General features: G+C 42.7%; 1 protein-coding gene across 2 annotated transcripts in view; it reads left to right on the top strand.

Moving 5' to 3' along the window:
- STXBP5L (syntaxin binding protein 5 like) overlaps window positions 1-14,185 on the top strand; it is a 663,841-nt gene that overhangs the window by 273,790 nt on the left and 375,866 nt on the right. For both annotated transcript variants that reach the window (XM_030203985.1, XM_030203984.1), the window contains exon 10: window positions 2,404-2,558. In XM_030203985.1, coding sequence (XP_030059845.1) covers window positions 2,404-2,558 — 155 coding nt within the window. The remainder of the gene's footprint in view (window positions 1-2,403; window positions 2,559-14,185) is intronic.

Raw genomic sequence — 14,185 nt, 5'->3', positions numbered from 1 at the left:
CCCTCTCGCTGCTGGACTACTGTTTACATCTTACTGTTATAGAATTGTTTAATTAAAACTTCTTAAGGTACCAGGGATATCAGGTGAATATAATGAACCTTTTGGTGTAATTTGTAATTTATTTAGGGTTTGCTTCTTAGAAGCAACTTAAGTGTAATTAAAACTCTAATGAAAACTCTCCCCTCTTGTTCTAATTAGAATAATTGACTATAAATGAAGAGTTGAGCTAGGGGTGGGTGGATATTAAAAATAAAATAATTTATTTTATCTTTGTTTGGTGATTTTCTTTCTAATCATCTTGTTCCCTTTCTCTGGTTCTGCTTTCCTGTGCTCCCAGCACAGTTCTCTTCTCTGAACTTTGTTTCCAGGACATCTCGTCTATTCATTATTTCTTTTTTTTTCATCCTCCTCCACTTCCTGTATTATATCCATCTTTCACTTTCAACTTTCTTCGATTTTTCTTCCTCAAATCTATCTAGTTTCCATATCTTCCCTTCTCCTCCTTTCCATGGGCACCATCTCCTCCCATTTCTCTTCTCTTCCTCTCCCCTCCCTTCTATGGGTACCATTCCTCCCATCTCGCCTCCCCTCCCCTTCATGGGCACCATCTCATTCCTTCACTCTTTCCCCTCCCCTTTATGGACACCATCTCACATACAAACCTCACTTGAGACAGGATGGTTTGATCTGAGTCTCCTTCCCGGTCCCCTTCCTAGACTGGCATATTTTCCTCTCCTTACCCCCACCCCCCCCTTCACACACACACACACACACACACACACACACACACTTGGGCATCTTTTTGTCTCCTTACCCTCTCCCCCTGGTAGCTTTTTTCCTTCTGCCATCTCTGCATTTGCCGGCATATCATTGCCCCTGTGCATTGGTGTGTGTTTGGATTTTTCGTTGGACTTTCCTGCTGTTGTAGTCTGGGGAGTGATTGAGAGAGGAGAGAAGAGAACTGCAACTGATTCTGGAGTGGTAAGAAACTAAACTAACCGAGAAGAGCTGTACAATGCACGGGAAGTCCTAAGTGTGCCCAGTAAATCAAAAGGCTTTCTAGAGGAGAGCACCAACACTCTGAATCCATTAGGAGATGTCACCAGAAAGTGTACCTGCTTGTCTCCGGAGAACACAGAAGCTGTGCATGTACGTGTAGTCCAGACCGGTATACCATATGGTTATTTGTGTTTTTAGTGAAGGGACAGAAAAGAAAGCAAACACCTCCTTGAGTGCTACATTGCCCAAATTTTACTACTGGCAGTTAAGAGTTCACCGGAGAACAGCAATTTAACTTCAGTCCATAAATCTCTATCAAGCAGCTCCTTCCCCTCCCCCCTCCTGTGGAAGTCCATGGTGTATGTCGTGGAGGCCTCTGTGGTGCAGATATTAGTCCTGTGGTGCACAATGCATTCGCCACATGGCAGCTGCGACCCACACTGTAGGGTGTATGTGTTCTGAAAAGAATCTGCCAAACCCAATCCCATTCTCATCAATGCCGCTGCTCATCAATGCGCTCTTCCAACACTGCCTCCTCCTCCGGATTCATTATCCTTATCTTAAGGCTGTTCTACACCACCGACAAAGCACCAGACCCTTCAAACTTGCCTGTACAGACAGCAGCACTAAGTACATGCTGCTTCTCTCTAGCTGGAGCCCTCCCTCTCTGGCGTCCTACCTTCAGGAAACAGGAAGTTTCGTCAGAGGAGGCAGGATTCTAGAGAGGGAGGGCTCCAGATGGATTGAAGCAGCTTGCACTTAGTGCTGCCGTCTGTACAGGCAAGCTCAGAGGGCTGCCAGGGGGGGGGAATGCAATTAATGCATTAATAAGTTAAAATTTTAGTGTGTTAATTGCATTAAATATACAGCCATATATTCCATAAATACTCAATTGCTCCTGCCTTACTGGCACCATAATTCAAAATGGTACCGGTAACTTCTGTGATTGGATGTTGCTGCTCTACAGAAGAGCATCAAGAGTGTTAGGGGGAGCTCATTTACTCCTGGATTCTATATATGTTGCCCAAAATTGCAAGCGCAGCCAATATGCGTATACATCTTAATTGAGTAACGAGCTGATAACTAACAATAATTGGGTGCTAACAACCAATTATTGTAATTGGCTCAAATTAGGATTTGCATGCACATCTTGCTAAGTGCTAGTCTATAATGATGCATGCAAAACCTAGGACTGTCCATAGAATTACCTTACCTGGTATGTGTGGGGGGGGGGGGGGGGGGGGGGGTGAGGGAATAAAATAGGAGAAAAATCCCCAGGTACTGGCAAATGAAAGCTTATTACACCAGATCTCTCACTAATATTATTTGATTTGAAGGTAGAAGAGACCAAAATAAAAATGGCATGTCAAAAAAAATGCCTTTTTTTTTTTTTAAATTTTACAGTGAACCATTTGTAATATTTTCTGATGGATTGTCGTATGACAAAGCTTGTAGAAGACCAAGTCTCACCATTATGCATGGAAAAGCAATTACTGTACTTGAAATGGATCATCCAATTGTTGACTTTTTGACTCTTTGTGAAACACCATACCCAAATGGTGAGTACTGTATATAAAACATGCTACTATTCTGTATGTTGTTGAAACAACAGAAGTCATAAAATACATATAGTTTAAATGTTGAAATTCCGTATTTGAGAAAGTATTTACTTAAATACCTAATGCTTTTCAATTACGTTCAAATGTTTTATCAATTTTGTTTTCTTGTTTGTTTTTTAAAGTGTATGAGGTTTGGCAGAGAAATCTTATTGTATATTGTTTAATAAACTGGTGCTATTTTTAACCCAGTGCCAGCAGGGGCAGGAGCGACTGGGGATTATTCTTGTCCTATTCCCAGAATTTGTAAAGTAAGGCTGGAAAGGGGGTGGGAGGCTATAGGAGGAGAAAGGGTCCTTCAGGGGCAGGTATGTGATGTGGGTTTCTTGAGGGGGGAATGCACCTTCTCAGGGGGGGGGGGGGGGGGAGGTAGGTCATGGTGAGTAAGAGGGAGAACTTGTGCCTAGCCTCTTTAAGAAGCTTTTAGCTGGCATTATTTCTCCAGAAATAACGCTGCTTGTAGTGTTTGCCTCAAGGTTCAGCATTTGATTTACGTAGTAATGAGGTATTTTACATGTATTTACTTATTTTGCAACTCATTACTATGTGACCCATGGTAAACATGTGTTAGGGTAATATGATGCACATATTAAGAGGCAAATAATACGTATTATGGCTGTAACACCCTTACAATTATCCCTCCCTACATGTAATACATGTAATAGTTCATGAAATATCATAGGGGTTCTTTTACTAAGTTGTGGTAAGCACTAATGTGTGCTTACCGCAGGTTAAAATCCACTATCGCGGGGTGCACTCAGGTGACCTGCAGTAGTTGTGTGTTAGGCACATGTTAACCACATGCTGAAATATAGAAAATATTTTTTAGTGCTGGGGGGCAGTGTTTGGGGCGGAGAGTAGGCATACCCAGTGCTACTCAGCACAGCTGCATTGTTGCTAACCAATTAGTGTGAGCCCTTTCCGCCTTGTAAATAGATGGTGATAAGGTCTCACACTAATGACCATACGCTGATTGGGAAATTAGCACATGGCTGTTAATAGGGAAAATAGAAAATGCAATCATTTTACTGTATTGGACTAAATACATTTTTCAGTTAGCTTTCAAAGGCCAAAACTTCTTTCCTCAGGTCACAGCAGTATACTGCTGTTATGGTATTCTGTTCTGACACGAGAAAGAGGGTTTGGTCTCCAAACAGTAGTCAAAAATGTATTAAAATTAGTCCAATAAAGATATCACCTTACTTCCATTTTCTGTATTTATTAACACAGCTACCACACTACTTTATCCTAAACTAAAAATAAAATTCATTTTTCCTAACTTTGTGGTCTGGCCGTTTACTGTTTCTAATTGTGATGGTCCCAGTCTCTTGTTTCTTCTTTCCTCGATCTTAACTCTCCCCCCTTTCCATTCAGCGTCTCCCCCCTCTCTCCCCCCTTTCCTTCCAGCATCTGCCCCCGTCTTCCCCCTTTCCTTCCAGCATCTGCCCCCTGTCTTCCCCCTTTCCTTCCAGCGTCTGCCCCTTCTCTTCCCTCTTTCCATCCAGCATCTATTTTCTCCATCCATGTGTAGTTTTTCTCCTGTTTTCCCTTTCCCTCATCTCTGTCAGTATGCATCTCCTTCCTCTTTCTTCACTCCCCTCCATCCAAATGCATCGCCTTCCTCTCTTTCCTCTCCCCCATCCATGTCCACCATTTTCCTCTCTCCCTGCTCCTCCATCCATATCCATCTCACTTCTTCTCTTCCCTCCCCTCCATTCATGTCCAGCATTTCTCCTCTCTCCCCTCCATCCATGTGCATCTCCTCCTGTCTTCCCTCCCCTCCATCCATGTGCATCTCCTCCTGTCTTCCCTCCCCTCCATCCATGTGCATCTCCTCCTGTCTTCCCTCCCCTCCATCCATGTGCATCTCCTCCTGTCTTCCCTCCCCTCCATCCATGTGCATCTCCTCCTGTCTTCCCTCCCCTCCATCCATGTGCATCTTCTCCTGTCTCCCCTGTCCGCCATCCATGTCCAGCATGTCTCCTCTCTCCCCTCCATCCATGTGCATCTCCTCCTGTCTCCCCTGCCCGCCATCCATGTCCAGCATTTCTCCTCTCTCCCCTGCCCTCCATCCATGTCCTAATAAATTACAAAAACAAAAGACTGAAAACTGATAATCCGCACTGTTGGCACCACTCAAAAAAACGTGTAATGAAGTAATTTCTTAATACTAATCATCACAACCTATTGTTTGAAAAAGCCCTCAGAATATACCACCACTTTCTGCTGCAGAAAAAGAGTATGGTGGTGCGGTTTAAGCCGATTACAAGAGACAATATGACATTTAACCCGAGTTACTGAGGGAAAGTAGTGAAACCCACGGCGTCAGGCGCGACTAGGGGAAATTTAATGGACCTATGAGTGTAAGATCGGCAGTTTAAAGCTACAAGGGCGCTTCATCATAAAATGTCAATGAAAAAATCAACAAATTAAAAGACGGAGTCAGCCAAAGAATAGTCTGAAAGATAAGTTTATGATTTTTTTGAGCACTGTTTATGAGTATTATGTTAGCACGTTTGGATTGTTGTAATAGCACATATAAGCACATATAAGAATAAGCCCAATGAAAGAGGTGCTATTCCACCAGTCAAAAAAACAAATGATATTGCCTTAAAAGTGGTGGTATATTCTGAGGGCTTTTTCAAACAATAGGTTGTGATGATTAGTATTAAGAAATTACTTCATTACATGTTTTTTTGAGTGGTGCCAACAGTGCGGATTATCAGTTTTCAGTCTTTTGTTTTTGTAATTTATTAGGATTGTTCTACTTAAGACTTTGGAAGACTTTGGGGAGGTTCAGTACATAAGTACATAAGTACATAAGTAGTGCCATACTGGGAAAGACCAAAGGTCCATCTAGCCCAGCATCCTGTCACCGACAGTGGCCAATCCAGGTCAAGGGCACCTGGCACGCTCCCCAAACGTAAAAACATTCCAGACAAGTTATACCTAAAAATGAGGAATTTTTCCAGTCCATTTAATAGCGGTCTATGGACTTGTCCTTTAGGAATCTATCTAACCCCTTTTTAAACTCCGTCAAGCTAACCGCCCGTACCACGTTCTCCGGCAATGAATTCCAGAGTCTAATTACACGTTGGGTGAAGAAAAATTTTCTCCGATTCGTTTTAAATTTACCACACTGTAGCTTCAACTCATGCCCTCTAGTCCTAGTATTTTTGGATAGCGTGAACAGTCGCTTCACATCCACCCGATCCATTCCACTCATTATTTTATACACTTCTATCATATCTCCCCTCAGCCGTCTCTTCTCCAAGCTGAAAAGCCCTAGCCTTCTCAGCCTCTCTTCATAGGAAAGTCGTCCCATCCCCACTATCATTTTCGTCGCCCTTCGCTGTACCTTTTCCAATTCTACTATATCTTTTTTGAGATACGGAGACCAGTACTGAACACAATACTCCAGGTGCGGTCGCACCATGGAGCGATACAACGGCATTATAACATCCGCACACCTGGACTCCATACCCTTCTTAATAACACCCAACATTCTATTCGCTTTCCTAGCCGCAGCAGCACACTGAGCAGAAGGTTTCAGCGTATCATCGACGACGACACCCAGATCCCTTTCTTGATCCGTAACTCCTAACGCGGAACCTTGCAAGACGTAGCTATAATTCGGGTTCCTCTTACCCACATGCATCACTTTGCACTTGTCAACATTGAACTTCATCTGCCACTTGCACGCCCATTCTCCCAGTCTCGCAAGGTCCTCCTGTAATCGTTCACATTCCTCCTGCGACTTGACGACCCTGAATAATTTTGTGTCATCGGCGAATTTAATTACCTCACTAGTTATTCCCATCTCTAGGTCATTTATAAATACATTAAAAAGCAACGGACCCAGCACAGACCCCTGCGGGACCCCACTAACTACCCTCCTCCACTGAGAATACTGGCCACGCAATCCTACTCTCTGCTTCCTATCTTTCAACCAGTTCTTAATCCATAATAATACCCTACCTCCGATTCCATGACTCTGCAATTTCTTCAGGAGTCTTTCGTGCGGCACTTTGTCAAACGCCTTCTGAAAATCCAGATATACAATATCAACCGGCTCCCCATTGTCCACATGTTTGCTTACCCCCTCAAAAAAATGCATTAGATTGGTGAGGCAAGACTTCCCTTCACTAAATCCGTGCTGACTTTGTCTCATCAGTCCATGTTTTTGTATATGCTCTGCAATTTTATTCTTAATAATAGCCTCCACCATCTTGCCCGGCACCGACGTCAGACTCACCGGTCTATAATTTCCCGGATCTCCTCTGGAACCTTTCTTAAAAATCGGAGTAACATTGGCTACCCTCCAGTCTTCCGGTATTACACTCGATTTTAGGGACAGATTGCATATTTCTAACAGTAGCTCCGCAAGTTCATTTTTTAGTTCTATTAATACTCTGGGATGAATACCATCAGGTCCCGGTGATTTACTACTCTTCAGCTTGCTGAACTGACCCATTACATCCTCCAAGGTTACAGAGAATTTGTTTAGTTTCTCCGACTCCCCCGCTTCAAATATTCTTTCCGGCACCGGTGTCCCCCCCAAATCCTCCTCGGTGAAGACCGAAGCAAAGAATTCATTTAATTTCTCCGCTACGGCTTTGTCCTCCTTGATCGCCCCTTTAACACCATTTTCGTCCAGCGGCCCAACCGACTCTTTGGCCGGTTTCCTGCTTTTAATGTATCTAAAAAAGTTTTTACTATGTATTTTTGCTTCCAACGCTAATTTCTTCTCAAAGTCCTTTTTTGCCCTCCTTATCTCCGCTTTGCATTTGGCTTGGCATTCCTTATGATCTATCCTGTTACTTTCAGTTGGTTCTCTTCTCCACTTTCTGAAGGATTGTTTTTTGGCTCTAATGATTTCCTTTATCTTACTGTTTAGCCACGCCGGCTGACGTTTAGTCTTTTTTCCCTTTTTTCTAATATATATATTGCTCCATCCATGTCCAGCATTTCTCCTCTCTCCCCTGCCCTCCATCCATGTCCAGCATTTCTCCTCTCTCCCCTGCCCTCCTCCATGTCCAGCATTTCTCCTCTCTCCCCTGCCCTCCCCTCCATGTCTAGCAATTTCTCCTCCCTCCCCTCCATGTCCAGCGTATTGTCTACAGTGACATCTAGATATTTTTCTTGGGTGGTAAATTCCAAGGTAGACCCTAATATCAGGTAACTATGATTCAGATTATTGTTCCCAATGTGCATCAATTTGCATTTGTCCACATTAAATTTCATCTGCCATTTGGATTCCCAGACTTCCAAAGGTCTTCCTGCAATTTTTCACAGTCTGCACATTCTTTAACAACTTTGAATAGTTTTGTGTCATCTGCAAATTTAATCACCTCACTTCTTGTTCTGATTTCCTGATCATTTATAAACATATTAAAGAGCACCACTGCCAGTACAGATTCCTGGGGCACCACACTAGTCACCCTCCTCCATTAAAAAAAATTCCCATTTAACCTTAACCTCTGTTTTCTGTCCAATAACCAATTTCTAATCCACAACCGAACATTACCTTCTATCCCATGACTCTTTAATTTTCTCAGGAGTCTTTCATGAGAGACTTTGTCACAGGCTTTCTGAAAATCTAGATTATACTACATCAACCGGCTCATGTTTATCGACATGTTTATTCACTTCTTCAAAGAAATTAAGCAAATTGGTGAGGCAATACTTCCCTTGGCTGAATCCATGCTGATTCTGTTCCATTATACCATGTTTATCTATGTGTTCTGTAATTTTATTCTTAGGTGTCCTGTGATAGTTATCTGCATGTGCAAACAGCATGCTAAAAAATATTTATTTTATCGCAAAGGGGACGTGTCTGGGGATGTAGAATGGACATTTCTGTGTTAATCAGCACAGCTACATTATCGCATGTTGATTAACACAGGATTAACGTGTGAGCCCTTACCGCCTACAAAATAGATGTTGATGTCTGCACTAATTGACAACAGTGTATGAAAAATTCAATATCCACAGAGGAAACAGGACAAATATCAAAATCATTCAAAGAACCTTTCTCAATTTGCTGACATACATGTAACTATTACACAAAACCAAATAAAACCCACAAAAAATACACAAACAAGAGAAAAAATACAAAAAAAAAGAAAGAAGAAAAAGGCAAGGAGTGAAGCCTCAAAGCTAAACACCCCCTCCAAGACAAAGTCCCAACAACAGGAGCTACAGCAGAAACTATCACCAGCCCACTCCCTATCACTAATATAAAATGTGGCACAGGTGGAGAAAAAAGCCAAATGCCATAAAAAAGCTCTACTCCAAACTCTGGGAGGGTGCATCGTTACGTCCATCTATGATGGAAGCCTGGTTGGCTGTGATTCCTAAACCTGATAAAGATAAATCAGTGTGTGCATCTTATCACCCTATTGTGATTCTAAATTTTAGCTAAAGTGTTAGCAAATTGTTTAGTACTGGTTTTACCATCTTTGGTCTACCCAGATCGTGGGCTTTGTTGGAGATCATCAGGCGATGGACAATATCTGGAGAATGGGTGGATTTACTTTTTCTGCTCAGAAATTGGATATTCCACTTTGCCTTCTTGGCCTTGATGCCGAGAAGGCAAACTTGAATAAGGTCATGGCTAAGTTTGGGATAGGCTTTTTTTTATTAGGGGGTGGGTTTGGGCTTTTTATGCTACCCCGATAGCTTGTGTTCGTATTAATGGGATAATTCAGCTTTTGTTGAACTATCGTGGGGTACTCTCCAGGGTTGTCCTCTGTTGCCTATGTTATTAATTTTGGTTATGGAACTGTTTGCTGCGGTGGTATGGGCCAACCCTGATGATATGGGTATTCATGTGGGGGAACATGACTTAAAACTTTCATTGTTTGTGGATGATGTTTTGGTGTCCCTCACTTGTCCATCATTTCTTTGCCTAATTTGTTGAAGATGTCAACATATTCGTCTTTTTCTGGTTTTAAAGTCAATATGGCAAAGACAGAGGCACTGTCCATGGGTCTTTTGTCTGCTTGTTTGGATACCTTAAGATAGTCATTTTCTTTCCTCTGGGTGCAGCAGGGCATTTGCTACTTGGGATTCATGTTAACTGCGAATCCTAAAGATTTATTTGCTGCTAATTATGCTGTGTTGGTCAAAGAGCTAGTCAAGGATTTGGAGTGCGGGGGATACTCTGGAGCTGACTAGGTTTAGGCATATTGCAAATTTAAAAATGAATATCATCCTGTGTTTGATGTATTAGTTTCAGATCTTTCCCATAAAATTGGCATGAGCATTTTTGTCAGTCTTCAGGATTGGTTGATTAGGTTTGTTCGACATAATAAGTGACTGCGACTTTCCCATTTCTTTCTCTGTTGGGACAAGATGAGGGGTGGTCTTGCTGTGTCCAATTTATTTTGGTATTATAGCGCAGTTCAATCTCAGGCTGCGCTTGAATGGTTTCAGGAACAACTCCATAAATTGTTGGTTTGACTGGAACAAGTTATGGTTGGTTCCATGTCGTTGAAACATCTTATGTGGCTTTCTTGTAAACATGGACAATTATCTGACCTATGCCCTGTGATTCTTACCACTTTTTATTACTCAGATTCTCTTTGCACTCATTTTCACTCTCCCTTATTGCAGCATACCCCAGTTGTGGGTAATCCGCTGTTTATCTCTGGGTGATAAGGAGGTGTTTTTGCACACTGGGTATGGCAACATGGGGTAATTTTTTAAAAATGACTAATCTTTGATTTTCCTTGCTACTCTAGCGGAGGAATATAGTTTGCCATCCCAGGATCTTTATACGTTTATCTAGCTGACACACTTTTTGTCAGCTTCCCTTGGGAAACAAGCTGTGTTGAGGGAAGACTCTTTTGGAAGACCTATGTGAGGATTCCAGAGGCACTCAGGAGTTGATCTCTTGTCTTTATCGTAAATGCTGTCTACCATGCATTCTACATCAGGTGAACTGGGAGAAAGTGTTGGGGATCACTTTTGTAGTTGATGATTGGAATTCTATGGGAAAGGCTCTTACAAAAATTTCTGTTAAGGAGAATGCTGTAAAAGTTATATACCGCTGGTATCTTACTCCAGCGTGTCTTAATCATATATACTCTGGGGTGTCCCCATTGTGCTGGAGGGGTTGTGGGGAGAAGGGAATAGAACTTGATAAGAGAATTGGACTTGATATACTGCCTTTCTGTGTTTTGTTTTGTTTTTTTCGAACTACAGTCAAAGCGGTGTACATAGAGGCTCATTTTCAAAGCACTTAGCCTCCCAAAGTTCCATAGAAACCTATGGAACTTAGCCTCCCAAAGTGCTTTGAAAATATGCCTCATAGTATATACAGGTACTTATTTGTACTTGGGGAAATGGAGGGTTAAGTGACTTGCCCAGAGTCACACAGGAGCTGCAGTGGGAATCAAACTCAGTTCACCAATATCAGTCTGCTGCACTAACTACTAGGCTACTCCTTCACTCATGGGCCATATTTAGTGGTCCTGTCATAAGGCCTGGGCATATTGGTAGGCTGTCCAATGTAGGTTGCAATGGTGGATTGGTTTTCTACTTCAGTATCACCCTGCTGTTTTATTTTTAGCAAAAAACAACCTGGACTTAGGCAGTATTGCTCTTTGTTCATTTGCTGTGCATTAAGTGCATCATGATTAACTCTATTGAAACACCAGAGGGCACTGATGAATTCCACACAGACACACAAATCAAACCAAAGACGTGGAGAAAGCCAACCAAAATGTTCAGGATGACCAAAGTATATTCTTCAAAATAAATGCTGATAGACTAACGCAACAAGGGCTGTGTTTCGACAAACACAGTCTTCATCAGGGGTATCTTAATAAAAACAATTATACATGAATAAATAAATAAAATGAAATAAATACAAATAGAGTAATAATCCAACAGACTTAAAATAAAATCATGATCAATAGAAGCCTCTAAAACACACACAAGAAAATCCCATGCGCTGTTGCCACTTTTAGCTTGGCTGTAAAAATGGCCACAGTTTCTTATCTCTCTATATAAAACGCACCTCCAACGTTCTGAAACCTCCACAAGTCCCAACGTTCTAAATGCATGGTGGTGAAACCAGGAATTCACCCATGAGTGTTGGCCCCGCCCCCCGCATCAAACGTCATGACGTCGAGGGCGGACAAATGACACTCAACCAATCGCATCGCGAACCCGTTACTAAGCGACGTAACGTGACATAAGACACATCGCGGAACAATGAAAACCAGCAGCACACAGTTGCTACGCGACGTCAACAGCAACGCTAAAAGGACCATATAGATCTCTGCTCTCCACACAAACAACGGACACGGAGGGCGTAGGAGAGAAGGAAAAAAACCAGCACATACACACACTCTCTCACTCTTAACTGGCTATAATGAGCAACTGACCTGCCACTATCACAGGGACTGCTAGCACCTCTCTCTCTCTCACACACACATACACACGGGACACAGAGGGGATGGAAGACAAGGAACGAATCGTTGGGTATGGAGGGGGCGGCAGGGGAGATAAGGCAAGAACTGCCTCAAATGTTCGTGCTGTGCTATGTACAATTATAATGCTGTCTCTTCATTTTGACCCTACCCTTTCACACTCTCTTTCACACAGACGCACACACACACACTTACACTGTCTCTATCTCACACGCACCCACACACATATACACACTCTCTCACACAGACACACAAACACGCCTTATATGGTTCAGCTGTCCTATGTAAAATTTCACTGCTGTCTCTTCATTTTCACCCTACCTGTGCACACTCTCTTTCACACAGAGACACACACACACACTTCCTCTGTGTCACACACACAGACACACATACATATACACACTCTCACACTTTCTATAGCCTTGCTAGCGCCCGTTTCATTTGTTTATGAAACGGGCCTTTTTTACTAGTTTTCCAATAATAGCCATGTGCTAACTTCCCAATTAGCGTGTGGCTATTACCATGAGAGCCCTTATATAGGCAGTAAGGCTCACATGCTAACCCCACTGTCTCTTCCCCGAAACATGCACCCCGCGTGGGATGGGTGTGTGCTGATCCCAGAACTACCATGAAACGCCTGAGTATGTCCTGTGGTAGTGCCTTTAGAATGCAGTAAGCACCCATTAGTGCTTACCGCCGCTTAGTAAAAGGACCCCTAAATTAGATAAAAATAAGTGATAACGAATTAATATCTAGAATTAAAGCTTAAAACAAAAGTGCAAATTTGTCAAACTAAAAGGCAAAATTGAAAAAAAAATTACATAGTAATAAAAATAATAGACACTAACAAAAGTTTAAAAAAAATGAAAAGGGGGGGGGGGGGCTCAATAAAAATAAATTATAAAACAGCTAATACAGAAGATAAGACTTCTAAACTCTGCCAGTAAACATAGGTAAATGCCAAATAAAAAGTGAACCAAAATGATTTAAAAATATGAAAAGAAAATGAAGGGTAAAATCAAAAAGTGAAAAATGATTTTAAAAGTAATTTAAAAATAATAAAAAAACCAGTCAATATTCAGCTGGAGAGGGTTAGCTGTTTTTAAAATGCTGACTGTTTAGAGGCTAAGGGTGTCCTTTTACGAAGTTGCAGCAAAAGGGGGTCTGTGCTGGCATGGGCGCGTATTTGACGTGCACTGAGGCATCCTTCTACTGCAGTGGGTAAAAGTCAGGTCTTTTTTTGTAAAGAAATGGCTGTACAGCAAATGAAGCACTTGCCACGTGCCCATTTCTGGTGGGGAGCACTTACCGTCACCCATTGAGGTGACAGGAAGGGCTCCCCCGCTAACCCGGCAGTAATTGGGCGGTCAGCACATGGCACTGCCCCATTACCATCAGGTACATACCGGCAGTACAAAAAAAAAATATTTTTGTAGCGCTGGAAATTGCACGTGCTGGGGGTGGGAGCTACCGCCGAGCTACTGTGGTAGCCCGGCAGTACTTCCATTTTAGTGAGCGGTAAATTAAACCTGGATATTCGATATCGGGCCGTGTCCAGGTGCTGGCATTGAATCTACAGATATGATCAAATGTGTCATGGCGGCTGGAACTTACACGGTATCTGGTTGATATTCAGCTAGGACCCGCATAAGGGGATCTGTGAGGTCATCAGACCCCTCCCCCTCACCAAATCAACACCCCTAATGCTGCTTCCTCCCAACAGAGCCCTCCCCGATGTTCCCAAAGGCAACATACCCCCTTCCTCTCACACCCACCTGACTTCCTGAGAACCCCATGGACTTAGCCCAAGGCTATCCCTAGTGGGATGGTAGCAAGAACAGTCCCTTTCTGCTCCCGCTCTTTCTAGCTCTGGATGGAAACATTGTACCATATCTAGGTGGTAGCCTTTTCAGTTAAGGGCATTTTGCCAGCAGTTCCATGCCACAATATAATGCAAAATGCCCATATATGGTAGAGTTGATCCATAGTGATAGAACCGTGAGATTACTGGCAGAGATCGACGAGTGCCATTTTGCACTTGGAACCAGATGGGTTGGAAGCGGAGGGGGATTGCTTCTGCTCCATCCAACTATACCCTCTGGTATAGCCCCTAGTCAAGTCTCAGGGGGT

This window comes from Microcaecilia unicolor, chromosome 5, assembly GCF_901765095.1.
Source record: "Microcaecilia unicolor chromosome 5, aMicUni1.1, whole genome shotgun sequence".
NCBI lineage: Eukaryota > Metazoa > Chordata > Amphibia > Gymnophiona > Siphonopidae > Microcaecilia > Microcaecilia unicolor.
This window is presented reverse-complemented; position numbering and strand designations above follow the sequence as displayed.